The 13,690-nt window shown below is 34.3% G+C and overlaps 1 protein-coding gene across 2 annotated transcripts in view; it reads left to right on the forward strand.

Annotated features, from left to right (window-relative positions):
* Positions 1 to 12,793, forward strand: part of LOC106879472 (guanine nucleotide-binding protein G(q) subunit alpha) — a 47,487-nt gene extending 34,694 nt beyond the window's left edge. The window contains exons 6-9 of one of the 2 annotated variants that reach the window (XM_052974447.1): positions 1,047 to 1,176; positions 2,710 to 2,863; positions 6,502 to 6,609; positions 12,486 to 12,793. In XM_052974447.1, coding sequence (XP_052830407.1) covers positions 1,047 to 1,176; positions 2,710 to 2,863; positions 6,502 to 6,609; positions 12,486 to 12,568 — 475 coding nt within the window. In that variant the 3' untranslated portion in view covers positions 12,569 to 12,793. Of the gene's footprint in view, positions 1 to 1,046; positions 1,177 to 2,709; positions 2,864 to 6,337; positions 6,446 to 6,501; positions 6,610 to 12,485 lie in introns of both variants that reach the window. The other variant, XM_052974446.1, reaches the window with a different exon arrangement.
* The last annotated feature ends 897 nt before the right edge of the window (positions 12,794 to 13,690 follow it).

Below are 13,690 nucleotides of genomic sequence, written 5' to 3' on the forward strand. Positions count from 1 at the left end.
CTCTCTCTCTCTCTCTCTCTCTCTCTCCTTTTTTTTTTTCTTTTTTTTTTGTGTATTGATTGTTCTGGGAGACAAGGCTTTGATCATGGCTTGAGCAGGCCCTCCAAGACTAGTGAAGTCAATATTCTTCTTGAAGAATTAAAAGTAAACAACTACAAGAAAGATCCATGCAGTGAGAGAATTGGCAGAGGGCTGACGACATTGTGAGGAAGGTGGATTGGACAAGAGAGGAAGGGTGTGGACACAGTATATACGACAGGAAGTGGTGGGGGGAGACAAGTGAGTCAGAAACACAGGCCACTGGTGGTGGTTGTAGAAAAGGCAAAGAGTAGAGTTTGGTATGTCTTGCAAGATAATTACTACAGTAAGGTAATAATAGAATCAACAGATATAAGGTTATTGCACAAACTTCATATGAATGCAGTTTTTGTGGTGAGCACTGTAGAAATTAGCTTTCACCAACACAATTCAGTTTTTGAGTTTTAGTTGAAAGTATTTAACTTCACTTTTGCCATTTTATGGCCTTTAAAAATAAATGTCACAATTCTCTTCCTCTTCCCCATAAATTTGGAACCATCGACAATAATATTTTATTCTGCTGTTAGACATGATTCACTAAAGATTCCCTAACTTTTTGGTGTCAGTGTTTGCATTTCAGAAAAATGACTGTTTTTCAGTGTAAATCCACCTGAAACTGCTTTTTTTTTTTGATACCAAATTTCTTACTTTTAAATTTGTCATTTATAAAATTAAAACCTTCCATTAATAAGAAGCTTTTGTTGAGTTCCTTCCAAACACCAACTTATTAATAAAATAGTTATCTTAATAATAAATCCCTCCAAATTTATTAGATCACACTTTTATATAAAGTAAAACCTCAATGAGGAAATATGATTTACAAATAAGAAATTGAATGTTTTGGTAAAATCATTCAGTTAATAACAATGTGGAATGGTCTACGTTGGAATACATTTTTTTGATGTGCTTAATTTCAAACCAAAAACAAACAAAAGTTGTACATGGCTTTAAATTATCTTCTTTTCTAGAATGGTTGATGTTGGTGGGCAGCGATCAGAGAGACGAAAGTGGATTCATTGCTTTGAAAATGTTACGTCCATCATGTTTTTAGTAGCCTTAAGTGAATATGATCAGGTCCTGGTGGAATCAGATAATGAGGTATGTTGAGAAAAAAATATAAATTTTTATTACATGCTTGTTAGTGTTTTCTTTCTAAGGTGTGTACATCAAATATGTTATATATAACAGTATTTCTATAGATCTAGCTATAGTTTACATAACATGTCGGTGGCTGTAGAATCGGTAAGCTTTTTGTGACAGTAAAAGATAATGAGCTATGTTGAAAAAAAATATATATAAATTTTTATTACATGCTTGTTAGTGTCTTCTTTCTCAGGAGTGTACATCAAATACATAGTATGTCACTGTACTTCTATGCATTTAACTATAGTTGGTGACAGTAAAAGTCTGCACATATTCACACAGCTTGTATGATGCAGCTCTTGGCACAGACCCTGTGAATTGTTTGATGCTAACACAAAGAGAAAGGTATTTGACTTGAAGAAATTGAGATAAGTTTCTAATTACAAATTTGGTTTCTCAACATAAGACTGCTTGATATCAACCATGTCCCATTAATGGTTTTAAATGTCCCTGTAGATGAAAGCAGACATGGACACCTGCTTGCCTTTCCATTGTTTGAACCTGCAGAACATTCAGGCTGTGATAGTTGGAGAGGGGGGGGGGCACCAACATTAGGCTGATACTTTAACCATTGACCCTGAAAGGATGAAAGTCAAAGTTGGCCTTCATAGGATTTGAACTCTGTTGTGATATTGCAGTGTATTCTGGCAGTTGCCTTCTGATAAAATATATACAAAATTTAGTTTGGTACATTTTCATTTATTTTGTTAAGACTTTTGAGAAATGCTGCACAAATGTAATCATCCTCAGTTCCCCTTCAGTAAAACGTCATCATCGTTTGTTGATATTTAATTTTTGGTCTTTACATTTCAGTAGGCAATGAGGAGGTTGTCTGTAATCCATCACATTATTTGCTGAGCTCTTGGGGATCTTTAGCAGAATCCACTCTATAAAAAAAAAAGAATTCTAGCCTGAGGATAGTCTCCTCCTCCTCCTCCATTCTACCCACCAATATAGGAGTTTCTAAGAATGATCATGGGTATTGCACTTCCTCCTCAGACCAAACCATAAAAGCAAATTTAAAAAAAAAAAAATGAGTTGGCCACTGTATTGTTTGTGGTACTTTTTTGCTTTGTATTTTAATCTGTCTAGGGTTGATAATATTGCTTTGTGTGCTTCATACATAAAAAAAATATAAGTTTACAGCCATATGGGTTTGATTTGCAATGAATCACTTGGTTCAGAGTTCGGTCTTACTGCATGGCACTTTGAGCAAATTAAAACTTTGGGTGAGTGAAATTTGGTTAACAAAAACTAAACAGAAACCCTTCAGGTGTCTATAATTTGTAGTATTTGAACTCCTTTTTCAATTGATATGTTTTCTGTTTATCACCATTTTAAGGAGAAAATAGAAAATTTAATTTTTCTTAATTATCCATTAGATTTTGACACGTAACTATTGCTCCTTGTTTTGAAAACAAACAAAAAAAAATGAAGACTTTGTGAATCTTGAATCTTAATTTTTGTTTTTCTTTCTCACCTTTTCAGAACCGAATGGAAGAATCAAAAGCTTTGTTCCGGACAATTATTACTTATCCATGGTTTCAAAACTCCTCGGTTATTCTCTTTTTAAATAAGAAAGATTTGTTAGAGGAAAAAATCATGACATCTCATCTTGCTGATTATTTTCCTGACTATGATGGTGAGTAAAAAGCCCCGATGCCAGTGCATTTTGTAAAAAGCCCCGATGCCAGTGCATTTTGTAGTCAATAGATAGTAATTTTTATTCTGTGTTAGTTTTGTAAATAAGGATTAATATGAGTAGCAAAGTTTAAAAAACCCCAGTTTTCCTCTCTTCCCCATTCATTGTAGTTTAATGACAAATGTAAACAAGACTGTCACCATTGGAAACTCTGATTTCTTATTAATAGATCTGTCATAATCAAGTTTGTTTTAACTTCTATAACTCAACTATTTCATTGACAATGTTTTTATTGAAAATATTTGATTTTTCCTAGTTTCATGTAAAATTATTGACCACACAAATTCAAACATGAAGACACAATTCCAATCCCCCTAAATGATACCAAAAAGGGTTCATTATATTCATTATCTCCAGCTTTGTGCAAGTTAGCCAAACACCTGTGAAACCACCTGATGAAAATATTGACTAAATTTCTACAACAATCACCATTAAAGGCCTGACAATTATTATATGGGTAAATGCCAAAATGAAACGAGTCATTTAGGTTGCTCCTATTTCCTCTGCAAAAACTGTCAGCTCTTTTACTCCCGAGTCACACGTGTGGCATATTTGGAGTATTTTACAAATACACCTATGACAGTTTTGCTCAAAGGACTGTAAAATATTTAGTAAATTACTAATTTGTTCAAATGAATTTCCAGTTCAGTTAAATTTGGAGTGAATATGTTATGTAAAGAGATTGTAAACTAAGGTAGCAAGATTGCATTGAATAGAATGCTTAAGACTGTATATTCCAGCTCTCAGCATTTTGAGTTCAAACCTGCCAAAGTCAAATTTACTTTTTGCACTCCAGGCCAGTTTTGGGATCAATCTTTCTAATTTTCTAATTGACTTTGTTCAGACCTGTAGGGGAGATGATCTCTGCCAGGTTTTGAAATACCCAAACTATGTTGTGTGTGTGTGTACTATATATATATAAATTGTTTCTAGGATCCTCAAATTACTTGCAAATCACTTGACTATATATAAATATAGACTCAAACTTAAGAAACTAAAATTTCTTTAAAATTTTCTTAATTTGAGACTTGAAATATGGTTTCTTCTACTTCAGTACAAATTAAGAATTTGATTTTCCTCTCTCTACTATATTTGAATCTAGGGACATTTTAGTTACCTTTTGGGTTGACATTGAATTATCTTGTGTTTCGATTAGAATGGCTGATAGATTTTTTATATAAACTACTCCTGGCATTTTCAGTTCTAAAAATGTACAAATATATACATGTTATTGATGGATCTTTCTTTCTTTCTTTCTTTCTTTTAGCAGCTTTATTCCTTTTATTCTCCACATTGTCTAGTTCAATGTTGCTATCAATGACTGGGAGAGTTTAATATGTTTTAAATACTGCCTCTAACCCTCAAGATTCCAGATGGTAAAACTGATGGAATATTATTATAGACAATGGTTATTAATGTTCGTAAATATTCATAAAACATCCAGCTAAATTATCAACACTGAGCTTTTATATCAATTCAGTTTTACATTCTGAAAATTTTATAATGAAAATTATTTTTGACCAAAAAAATTGCAAATTACTAAATTGCTTAATGAAGACTTTAAACTGTGAGAGACAGTTTGGTCTTAGCAGAGGGAGAGTTTAGAATCTAAAGTTTCCCATAAGGATATTCAATAATGTTTTTATCTCTAAAGTTATCCTTAGTTTTTGACATCTTGTAGTGTTTTCCTAGACTAGTATTGTACTGTTGTTCTTGGACTGGCTCCTGTGCAGGTGGCACGTAAAAAACACCATTTTGAGTGTGACCATTGCCAGTACCGCCTGACTGGTCCTCGTGCCAGTGGCACGTAAAAGCACCCACTACACTCTCAGAGTGGTTGGCGTTAGGAAAGGCATCCAGCTGTAGAAATCTTACCAGCATGGAAAGCAGACGGTAAACGATGATGATGACGATGAGGTTAAATCTTATAGAGATGTAGAAACCCAGTTGTTCTTCATGTAGGAGATTCCTTGCTGATAATGTCAATGTAACCTAAAGGAAAGGCAAACACTGATAACATATCGGCACTGGTGATTATTATTGGAATTACCAAAACTATTTTACATTGTTTTCGCAGTTCCTGGTACAAACCTGCTCTGGATTTGAGTAATCCAGAGTAATCCCAAGCTTATTCCTTTGCTGTATCTCATAGCAAAAAATTCCATTCATTCATTTATAGCAAAGCTCCACACTCTGAAGTTAATAATTGTCTGAAATTTGGTCAAAGAGAGGAAGGGAATCAGTCCGAAAGAATCGGTTGATAGGTGTTGTGGCAGGCTAAACAGTGAAAAGTTAATCAGTTTTTAAATCGTATGAAGCCTATATAATAATCAGAAGAGCAAATGAGTTACCCCTGGCTCATCTCTTGCCCCACCCCTCCTTCAGTATGCTCCCCCACCAACTGTGCAGTCCTTGGTTTCCTCATTCTAAATTATCATTCAGTGGTTAGATGCTGCTGTAAGAAAATGGTTTAGATGAAACTTGATCTACAAAGAGAAAAATTATCTCCAAACAAATATCTAAATAATTTGCAGTCTGCAAAAATAGTAAGTTCTGAGCAGAAAAACTACTAAAGTAGGTGGTAGTTGTTACCATTATGGCAAAATTGAGGTTGAAACAGAACTCTGCTTGATACTCAATTCAATTAGAACAGAACTGGATACCTAATAAAAAAATTATAGAGATACAACTTAATGACTATTGGCTTTCATTGAAAGCACTGCCAACTTTAAGGAGTATCATTTTCTGTAAAACCAGTGTAACCATATGGAATTTTAATGTAACAGCAATCTAAATATTTATGTAAGCTATGCTGGTAATATTCTTTAGATTATTTTGGTCAAATGAAAGGAACTTCTTGAGTAGATCTCTCTTCTTTAGAAGAGCAACTGAATCCATGTGCAGCTAAATATCAGTATTAGCAGTATTTAGTTTTAAGAATTCACATCTTTGCATCTGTTTCTGCTCTCATTATTATCATCCAAGAAACTTATTTCCCTTCTGAAGTATTGAAACATTTAGCCCAGGATCAAAAGATGAATATAAGATATAAGGAAATCAAGAATGTAATTTCATTTTTATAAGGAAATTCATTGTTCTAAGCTAGTAAATTTGGACAACTCTTCAATTGAATCTGATTTACAGACAATTACAATGATTGAAAGAAAAGATCTCACACCTGTACTGCCATAGAGAGAGAACTGGACACAAGGTTCCAAAAGAAATTCTAATAGAAGTTTGATTCAAAATGAAACCGAGAAGAATTAAAAGTTTGAAGAAACGTTTTGTATTGGTAGAATTTTTCCAATCTTAAGATATTTCCTTAATTTTTTTAGTGCCTTTCTAATACTTCAGTGTTTTTAACTGTTTTTTAAAAATTTTATTATCTAACTGCTTTCCAAACTTTGATTTCAGGTCCAAAGAAAGATGCACAAGCTGCCAGAGAATTCATATTGCGAATGTTTGTTGATTTAAACCCAGATCCTGATAAAATTATATATAGTCATTTCACATGTGCAACAGGTATGTCTTGTTAAGATTCCTCATTTCACGCTTCATCTGTACTCATCTGATTTCAGGGCCCAAGTGTGATTATAATGCTGCCCGAGAGTACATGATGAATTGTTACATGGACCTCAATGAAGATAAGGAAAAAATGCTTTATTACCATTATACTTGTGCAACAGGTATGTGAGACTAAGCACAAAAAAAAAAAAAAAAAAAACAAATAGGAGAATAGTAGCAGCCAGCACAGTTGTCTCCCTTCGCTGTTCACCTCGCCAGCTCTGAAATAGTTTTCCTATGTCATAAGTGTGAAGAAATGCGGCTGACATTTCTATTCCTGGCTTTCAACTATAGATCCGGTTTCCAAAATACAACACATTTCCCTTAGTACAATACAATTATGGTATTTGAGTTAATGCTTTTAGATTTTAGTCTTTGTAACTTCAAAGATGCACAAACATTGCAAAATCCTATTGTTGAAATTTGTATACAATGTTCCTTTTTATGTTTAGATCTGATATTTTGTAGTAACCTCCAAATTTTGTGGCTCTTTCCCAGCTGGTTTTTTTAAAGAACCAAATACCCATTAATTAGAAATTAGCTTCCCTAAATATTGGTGCTAAAATTTATCCCATTTTGGTGCTTGCTTTTAATGTAATGTGAAAAAATTTGGTATCCTGCAAACTGTTCATGTTTAGAGAATTAGATGTAACTTGGATATAACAAGTTATTTTGAGCAAAATGTTTAAATACGTTGTGTCAGGTAAAATTAGCTTCATAAGACTGTTGGTACAAAAATATAACACACAGTGAAATAATACCATATATATATATTATAGTAATATTTAGGGGTTAGGGCATTGCACTCATGGTCACTCCATCATGGGTTCCACTCCCAGGTTGAATGATGTGTTGTGATCTTGAGCAAAACATTTAATTTCACATTGCCCCAGTCCACTCAGCTGCAAATGGATGAGAGCCCTGCAACAGACTGGCCTTCCAATCAGGAGTGTTAGCCCTGCTTGCCTCGACAGTAGGGTGGCATCGTTCAAAAGCTAAAACAATGCAAAGTGCATTGTGACCAGCAATGTATAACATCCAATAGTCTGGTCAATCACCTGATATCTATCTATCTATCTATATATTATAACTGTTTGGTTACTTTTGTAAACAGTAGCAAGGATGCTAAATGGTAAATTCGATGTAGAACTGACAGTACACTTTTTTTTTAAAACTAGGGTTGCTATCGTAAATGATTAGCATAACATTTTATCTTCAAAAATATCAGAAATAAAGAAAAATAAATATTGAGAGATAAATGTTGAAATTAGTTAAAATATTAGCTAAACTCTTGAGTTTATGAAGACTAAATTTAATTTTTACTTAATTTTCAAATGGATTCCTAACTTAATCTGGGATTATTTTTATATAACAGAAACTAGCAATATGAAAGGATTCTGACCAGAATATCTTTAAAGAACTTATTTAAAAATAACAAATTAAGCAAACAAATATTAATAAGGATTTGTCATACTTTTTGCTTTGTTTGAAAATTAAATCCTATTAAAATGGTAATTTTAATGTTTAGTAATAGCAATTGTATTATCAGGTAGTTTGTGTGGGAAGAAATTCTTGTCTAAAGAATTTATTTTTGTGAATATTTTTTATGAAGGATAGAAAAATATTTTTGTTAAAGTTGAATATTTTTGTTGGATATTTTGACATTGAAGATTTTGATAGAAAGCTGTTGATATTTGTATTTTCATTTCAAAATTTACAAAAATAACTGTTCTTGTTCAGGTTCAACATCCTGTGGTCAGCTTTCACTACTCCTCCATCTGTTTTACTCAGTCTTCTTTCATAGTTTCCTTCCATTTGGACCCCCAGATATTTCTTTACTCATCTCTCGTGATCCATACACATTACATGTCCCGACCAATGCATTCTTCTTCACTACTTCTGATTTTTTTTTTTTTGTATCTAGTTTTTCTCTTCGCTCACCTGTCCCTCATCATTCATCCATTCTAACATTAAACATCCAACATGTGTTCTTCATTTTCTTTCCAACTTTCACCCATCATCTCCATTCAGTAGCCATGTCTCACTACCATTCAACAACACACCTTGTACGCAAGCAGCATACAACTCTGTCCTTCACTTTGTTGCTTGCATAGGTAATAGTTCCCTAAAAGATTTTGTTTCTATGTCTGGAATTCCTTCTCTAAATCATCCACAAAATCATCAGGATACAGAATTTCCCATGGACAATGGGTCTTAAACTCCTCTGTTATGTTTAATAAAAAATAACTTATTTACCTAAATTTCAACATCATCTCCTTTGAAATTGTGACCTTGCACAGCAGCAATACACGGGTCCCAGTGTTCCTGCCACTTTTGGAATCCAACTTGGAAGTCATTTTCTGAAAGCAAGTCAAGGACCTTCTGCGATTCATTCTTGATCTTGACAATGGTGTTAAAACGACAACCTTTAAGCTGCATTAGCATCTTGGAGAAGTGATGGAAGTCCACGGGTGCTAAATCTAGCAAATAGGGTGGGTGCAGAACTGGTACCATGTTGTTTTTGGCAAGAAACTCATGGAGAGCTTGGTGACAGGGGGCATTGTCGCCATGAAGAAGAATCCAATTCTTCGCGCTCTACAGATCCAGTTGCTTTTACCGAATCTCCTCCCTCAAACACTTCAAAGCATTGTTGTCTTGTGATGATCCTCATGAATCTTCACCACATTTCCAGGGGTGACATCCAGGGCAAGTCTTCCGGATCGCTCATCATCTTCCAGGGACGTTCTTCAGCTTTTCAGGTTCCCCTGCCACTCAAAACACTGCATACAACCCATTGCCTTGTCACCAGAAGCTTGCCAAAGCAGACTTCCCAAGTGTAACACAAAATTTCACATTAGTTCTTTGTTCCAATTTCCTCTCCATGACAAAAATCACAGACTACTGCAGGCACATGATCACAAAAACACTTAGGAAGTAAGTGCAGGGATGTCACTCAGCACATTACCTCATCAAGGTTACTGCTAGCTCTTACCATGTGTTGCCATCTGTTGGCACACTACAAAACTAGTCTGAGAACTTTCTGATACCACCTCGTAAAATAATCTTTGCAGCTGACATATTTAGTTTTTAATGACCAAAAATGTTTGGGGTTTTTTTTTCTGTGTTTGTTGAATAATATATCTGCTTTGTCTGCCAGAGAGTCTGCATTGGACACAGAACTCTGTCCATTTTGTTTTTGGTCTCTCTGAAAGCCACACCTTATTTTGAAGATTGTTCCATGCTGCCAGGATTTGTTTGCAGTGAGTGACTTACACTGATGACCCTAATCTCAACGGCACTTTTCACTGTTTACTCCTAATTTTGTGTTACAAGTGGTGCTTGTTAAACGATGGCAGACTTTTGTTGCTATTTGATGCTTCTGGAAGCCAGTCAGCGGCTTTAACATTCTCACAGGATTAAGAAACTACAATTGTTCCTGCAGTTAACTTTTGTCCACTTTTTATTGTACTGTGACGTTGATTTAGTAATTGGAGATTTTTATTAAGCATGTTATGATATTATCTCGACAGATGTGGGGCTATTAAACAGTCCTATCTGAAGTTTAGATCAGTGTCCTTCGGCTTCAGATTGTCACTCCTAAATATAACGGGGCAATCCTAAGATTAATCTTCACATAAGAACAATGCAAGAAAATACTTCTAAACAGCTGCAACCTTTTTTTAAAAAAAATTTAAAAAAAAAAAATTTTTTTTAAATCTAAAAATAGCCTTATACATACCAGCTTACTTGGTTTGAACTAACTCTCTCTCTCTCCTCCACTTATCTGTTAGATTTACTACAACTGCTAATCATTTTTCCCTCTTTTCATCTCACACTTTATCATCTTCACATAAATCCATTGAATCTCTCTTCCTCGTGATGCCACCAATTTTTCTCTACTAAACAATGATGATGATGATGAGGAATATATCCTTTCATGTGTCATCCAGACTAAGCAGTAACATCCCTCATAACTGTCAGTGTTGGAGAGTTTATAAAAGCTATGGACAGATCCCTTTCTCAGGCCATCAAAAGTAAACCATACACATCTATCCTAATCATCATTCTTGCCAACATTTCTCCATGCTTACTTGATTGTGCTGATCTGCTGTACAGCAAACTTGCCATTCTTTTTACCGAAAATTTAGCTTCATTACTTTTTTTTTTTTTTTTTTTTTTTTTTTTTTTTTTTTTTTTTTTTTGTTGTTTTCTTGTCATTAGTGTCTTCCGTAGATCACCACTTTTCCAACCACCACCACTCACCTTTTCATTTTATATTTCCATATCAGTTTTTTTCTCTCCTACATGCTTTTATTTCTGGTATTAAAAAATAGGTAAGATACAATTTCAGTTGGCATTCCAGTCTCTGGAATAAAGATCTCTTGTTTAATACGGGGAAATATCAGAGGATTATGTTAAAATGGCAGCAACACTGAAGAAGCAAGCCAAGAACAGCTTCGGTTTTTGAGATATGATAATTTAGAGCTGTTAATTATTGTGTGTATTGATGCTTTTTCTTGGAGATATTTCAATATTTTAGTAGCTAGGAAAAGATATTGGAACAATAGCAAAGCACATCTTGGTCTGAAGAAAGCTAAGTCAGCAAATCTTGTCTTTGTAATTCTGTGTTGAGAAACTCCTTCAGGTGTTCCAGTTTCATGTACTCCTGGAAAGCTGATATAGCTCATATATAGTGGAAGTGCAGGCTTATGAGATCCCTTCTTTATTGCCAAGGGGTAATCAACCTGTCTGGTATTGAAGCCCTGAGAAAATGCCCCCAGTCTGCACTGTTAAAGTGGTTTTGTGGTAGGAGGAAGGGCATCCATTCATGGATACCAAATCAGTTGCCTTGTATGGACATCTATTGATTCATTCCAACATGGGAAGCAGATGTAAAAATGGGCGAGGATGATATATTCCACACCAATTTCCATCGTCATCATTTAATGCGTTTTCCATGCTGCCTTGTGTTCCTCTGTATGACTTACCATTGTTGTTACGTCTTAACTTACAGCAGAAATAATCTTTTTCTCTTCATACAAAAGACCAAGATTGTTGATATTTTAAGCAAATAACAAAGCTTTTCTTCTCAAAATGTTGATTGCTCATTTATTATTCCCCAAATATATTTGATTTTCTTTTCTCTTCTGCTCCTGTTGACACCATTTGTTTAAATCAGTTCATTTACTCTTTGTATCCCTCTTATTTGGATCAAAGGAGTAAAAATATGACCTAATCCTTGTGTACATATATTTCCATGTGTAGCACCACCTCACCCAGAAAAAAAAAACCTCAAAAAGAATGAGAAATGATGGTGTTTGGTGGGGAACTTGAACTCCACTGCCAACTGATGTCAGATGTTCAAAGATCACTGAGAAAATAATTATTCTCTGTTCTTGATTTTAGATTCATTCTATAATCACTCTTTTACCAAAAGTCAGGGAATTACATTGGTCAGCATGTCCTTTCATTTTTAAGATGGTAGAGTGTGATTTGAGGAAAATTTAGCTGCCATTTCCAGCAGATTGACCAACAATTTAGACACACCATTGCTGACTACAATAAGCTTGGTAAAGCAAATCCGAAGTTGTGGAATAGTTTAGATGTTGACAAATGGTTTGGTTACAGGTTCAATTTCTATTCTGCGTCTTTTTTTTTTTTTTTTTTGGAAAGAATCCTTTACCAAAACATCAGGTTAACAAATGTGTTGAGCAGAATTTAGCTGAGGAGAAACTCTGTGTGAACTAAACTCAAATCTAATAATTTGTGCCCAACGTCTTCTTGACTAATTAATATCTCTTCAAATTAGAATTTGTTTTTAGCCATTTTCATGTCTAATTTTGCATCATTGAAACAGTTTCTTTTCCAGATGACGCTTGGTTCCTCCAAATGATGAGCGTAAGAATTATTTTATGAAATTTTTTTTTTGTTTTCACTTTATATTATATTTGATATAATCATAAAGAAAATTTTTTTTTTTTCTTTTTTCTCATTGCAGATACTGAAAACATCAGATTCGTCTTTGCAGCTGTAAAGGATACTATCTTGCAATTAAATTTGAAGGAGTACAATTTGGTCTGATTGGCAGATGTATGGGAGCGCTTCTTGCGCCAACAGGCTGACGATGGCCGGCCATCATGCCTACTGCTACTCCCCTTCAGCAGCGGCTTTTTGTAAAAGTGTCCTTGTCATTGATAATGACCGAACGCATTCGAAAACTAAAATCAAAGGTCGTTGTTGTTGTAAACAACAATTTATATGCCAAACTTTAATTCCCCTGCCTCGCATTAACACTGAGGATAAAAACACCAGGTTTGAGAGTGACTACGACGGACAAATGTTGTGGCTAATGTTTTGGTCATTTGACAAGTGGCCCAGCAAACTGGTTACGATGCTAAATAATGACTTCAGTTTGGTCATATATTGGTTAGAATAAGTATTGAGAGGTAATAAATTAACAGGCCTGTTAGTCCAATGTCGCTCCCCCCCTTTTACTTCCTCTCTCTCTCCTCATCAACTTCTGTATGTTATTGTATGGTGATTGCTTGGCAGTTGTTCACTGTTGACAAAAACTATACAGGAATATATAGAATTTGAATATATAATCAGTGTATGTATGTGTATACATGTGTATATAAGTGTAATTATGTGCATTTAATCAGGCATATACATATTTGTGTGTTTGCGTGCATGCGTGTGTTTTATATATGTATATATATGTATGTATGTGTATATGTATATATATGTGTGTATATATGTATGGGTGTGTTTGTGTGTGTATATACATATGTGTATGTATGTATATATATATATAGATGTGTGAATGAATGTGTGAGGGTATAGGATGTATATACATATGTATATTAACTATATGCACAGTGTATATCTGTGTGAGGTTTCACATGCAGGCATACATATCCATCCAAACATACATGAAAGCAAAATTGAAAAAAAAAAAAAAGTGGAAAACTCTTTAAAAAAAATAGACAAAAAAAAAAACAAGGAAAAACGACTGGTATGCAACATGTTACATTTACCTAAGCATACTGGTTACTGTTGGGCATGCTTGATTGGTGGGGGGTGGGTGGGGGACAGGATTCTGTTTACTTAAGCTTGCTCAGCCAGCACCTAAGTAGTTACTAACATACCAGGTTATTTGGTTATTCATTAGTAAAGTACCAGTCACCTGGTTACTTTTAGATA

The sequence above is a fragment of the Octopus bimaculoides genome, chromosome 18 (assembly GCF_001194135.2).
Source record: "Octopus bimaculoides isolate UCB-OBI-ISO-001 chromosome 18, ASM119413v2, whole genome shotgun sequence".
NCBI lineage: Eukaryota > Metazoa > Mollusca > Cephalopoda > Octopoda > Octopodidae > Octopus > Octopus bimaculoides.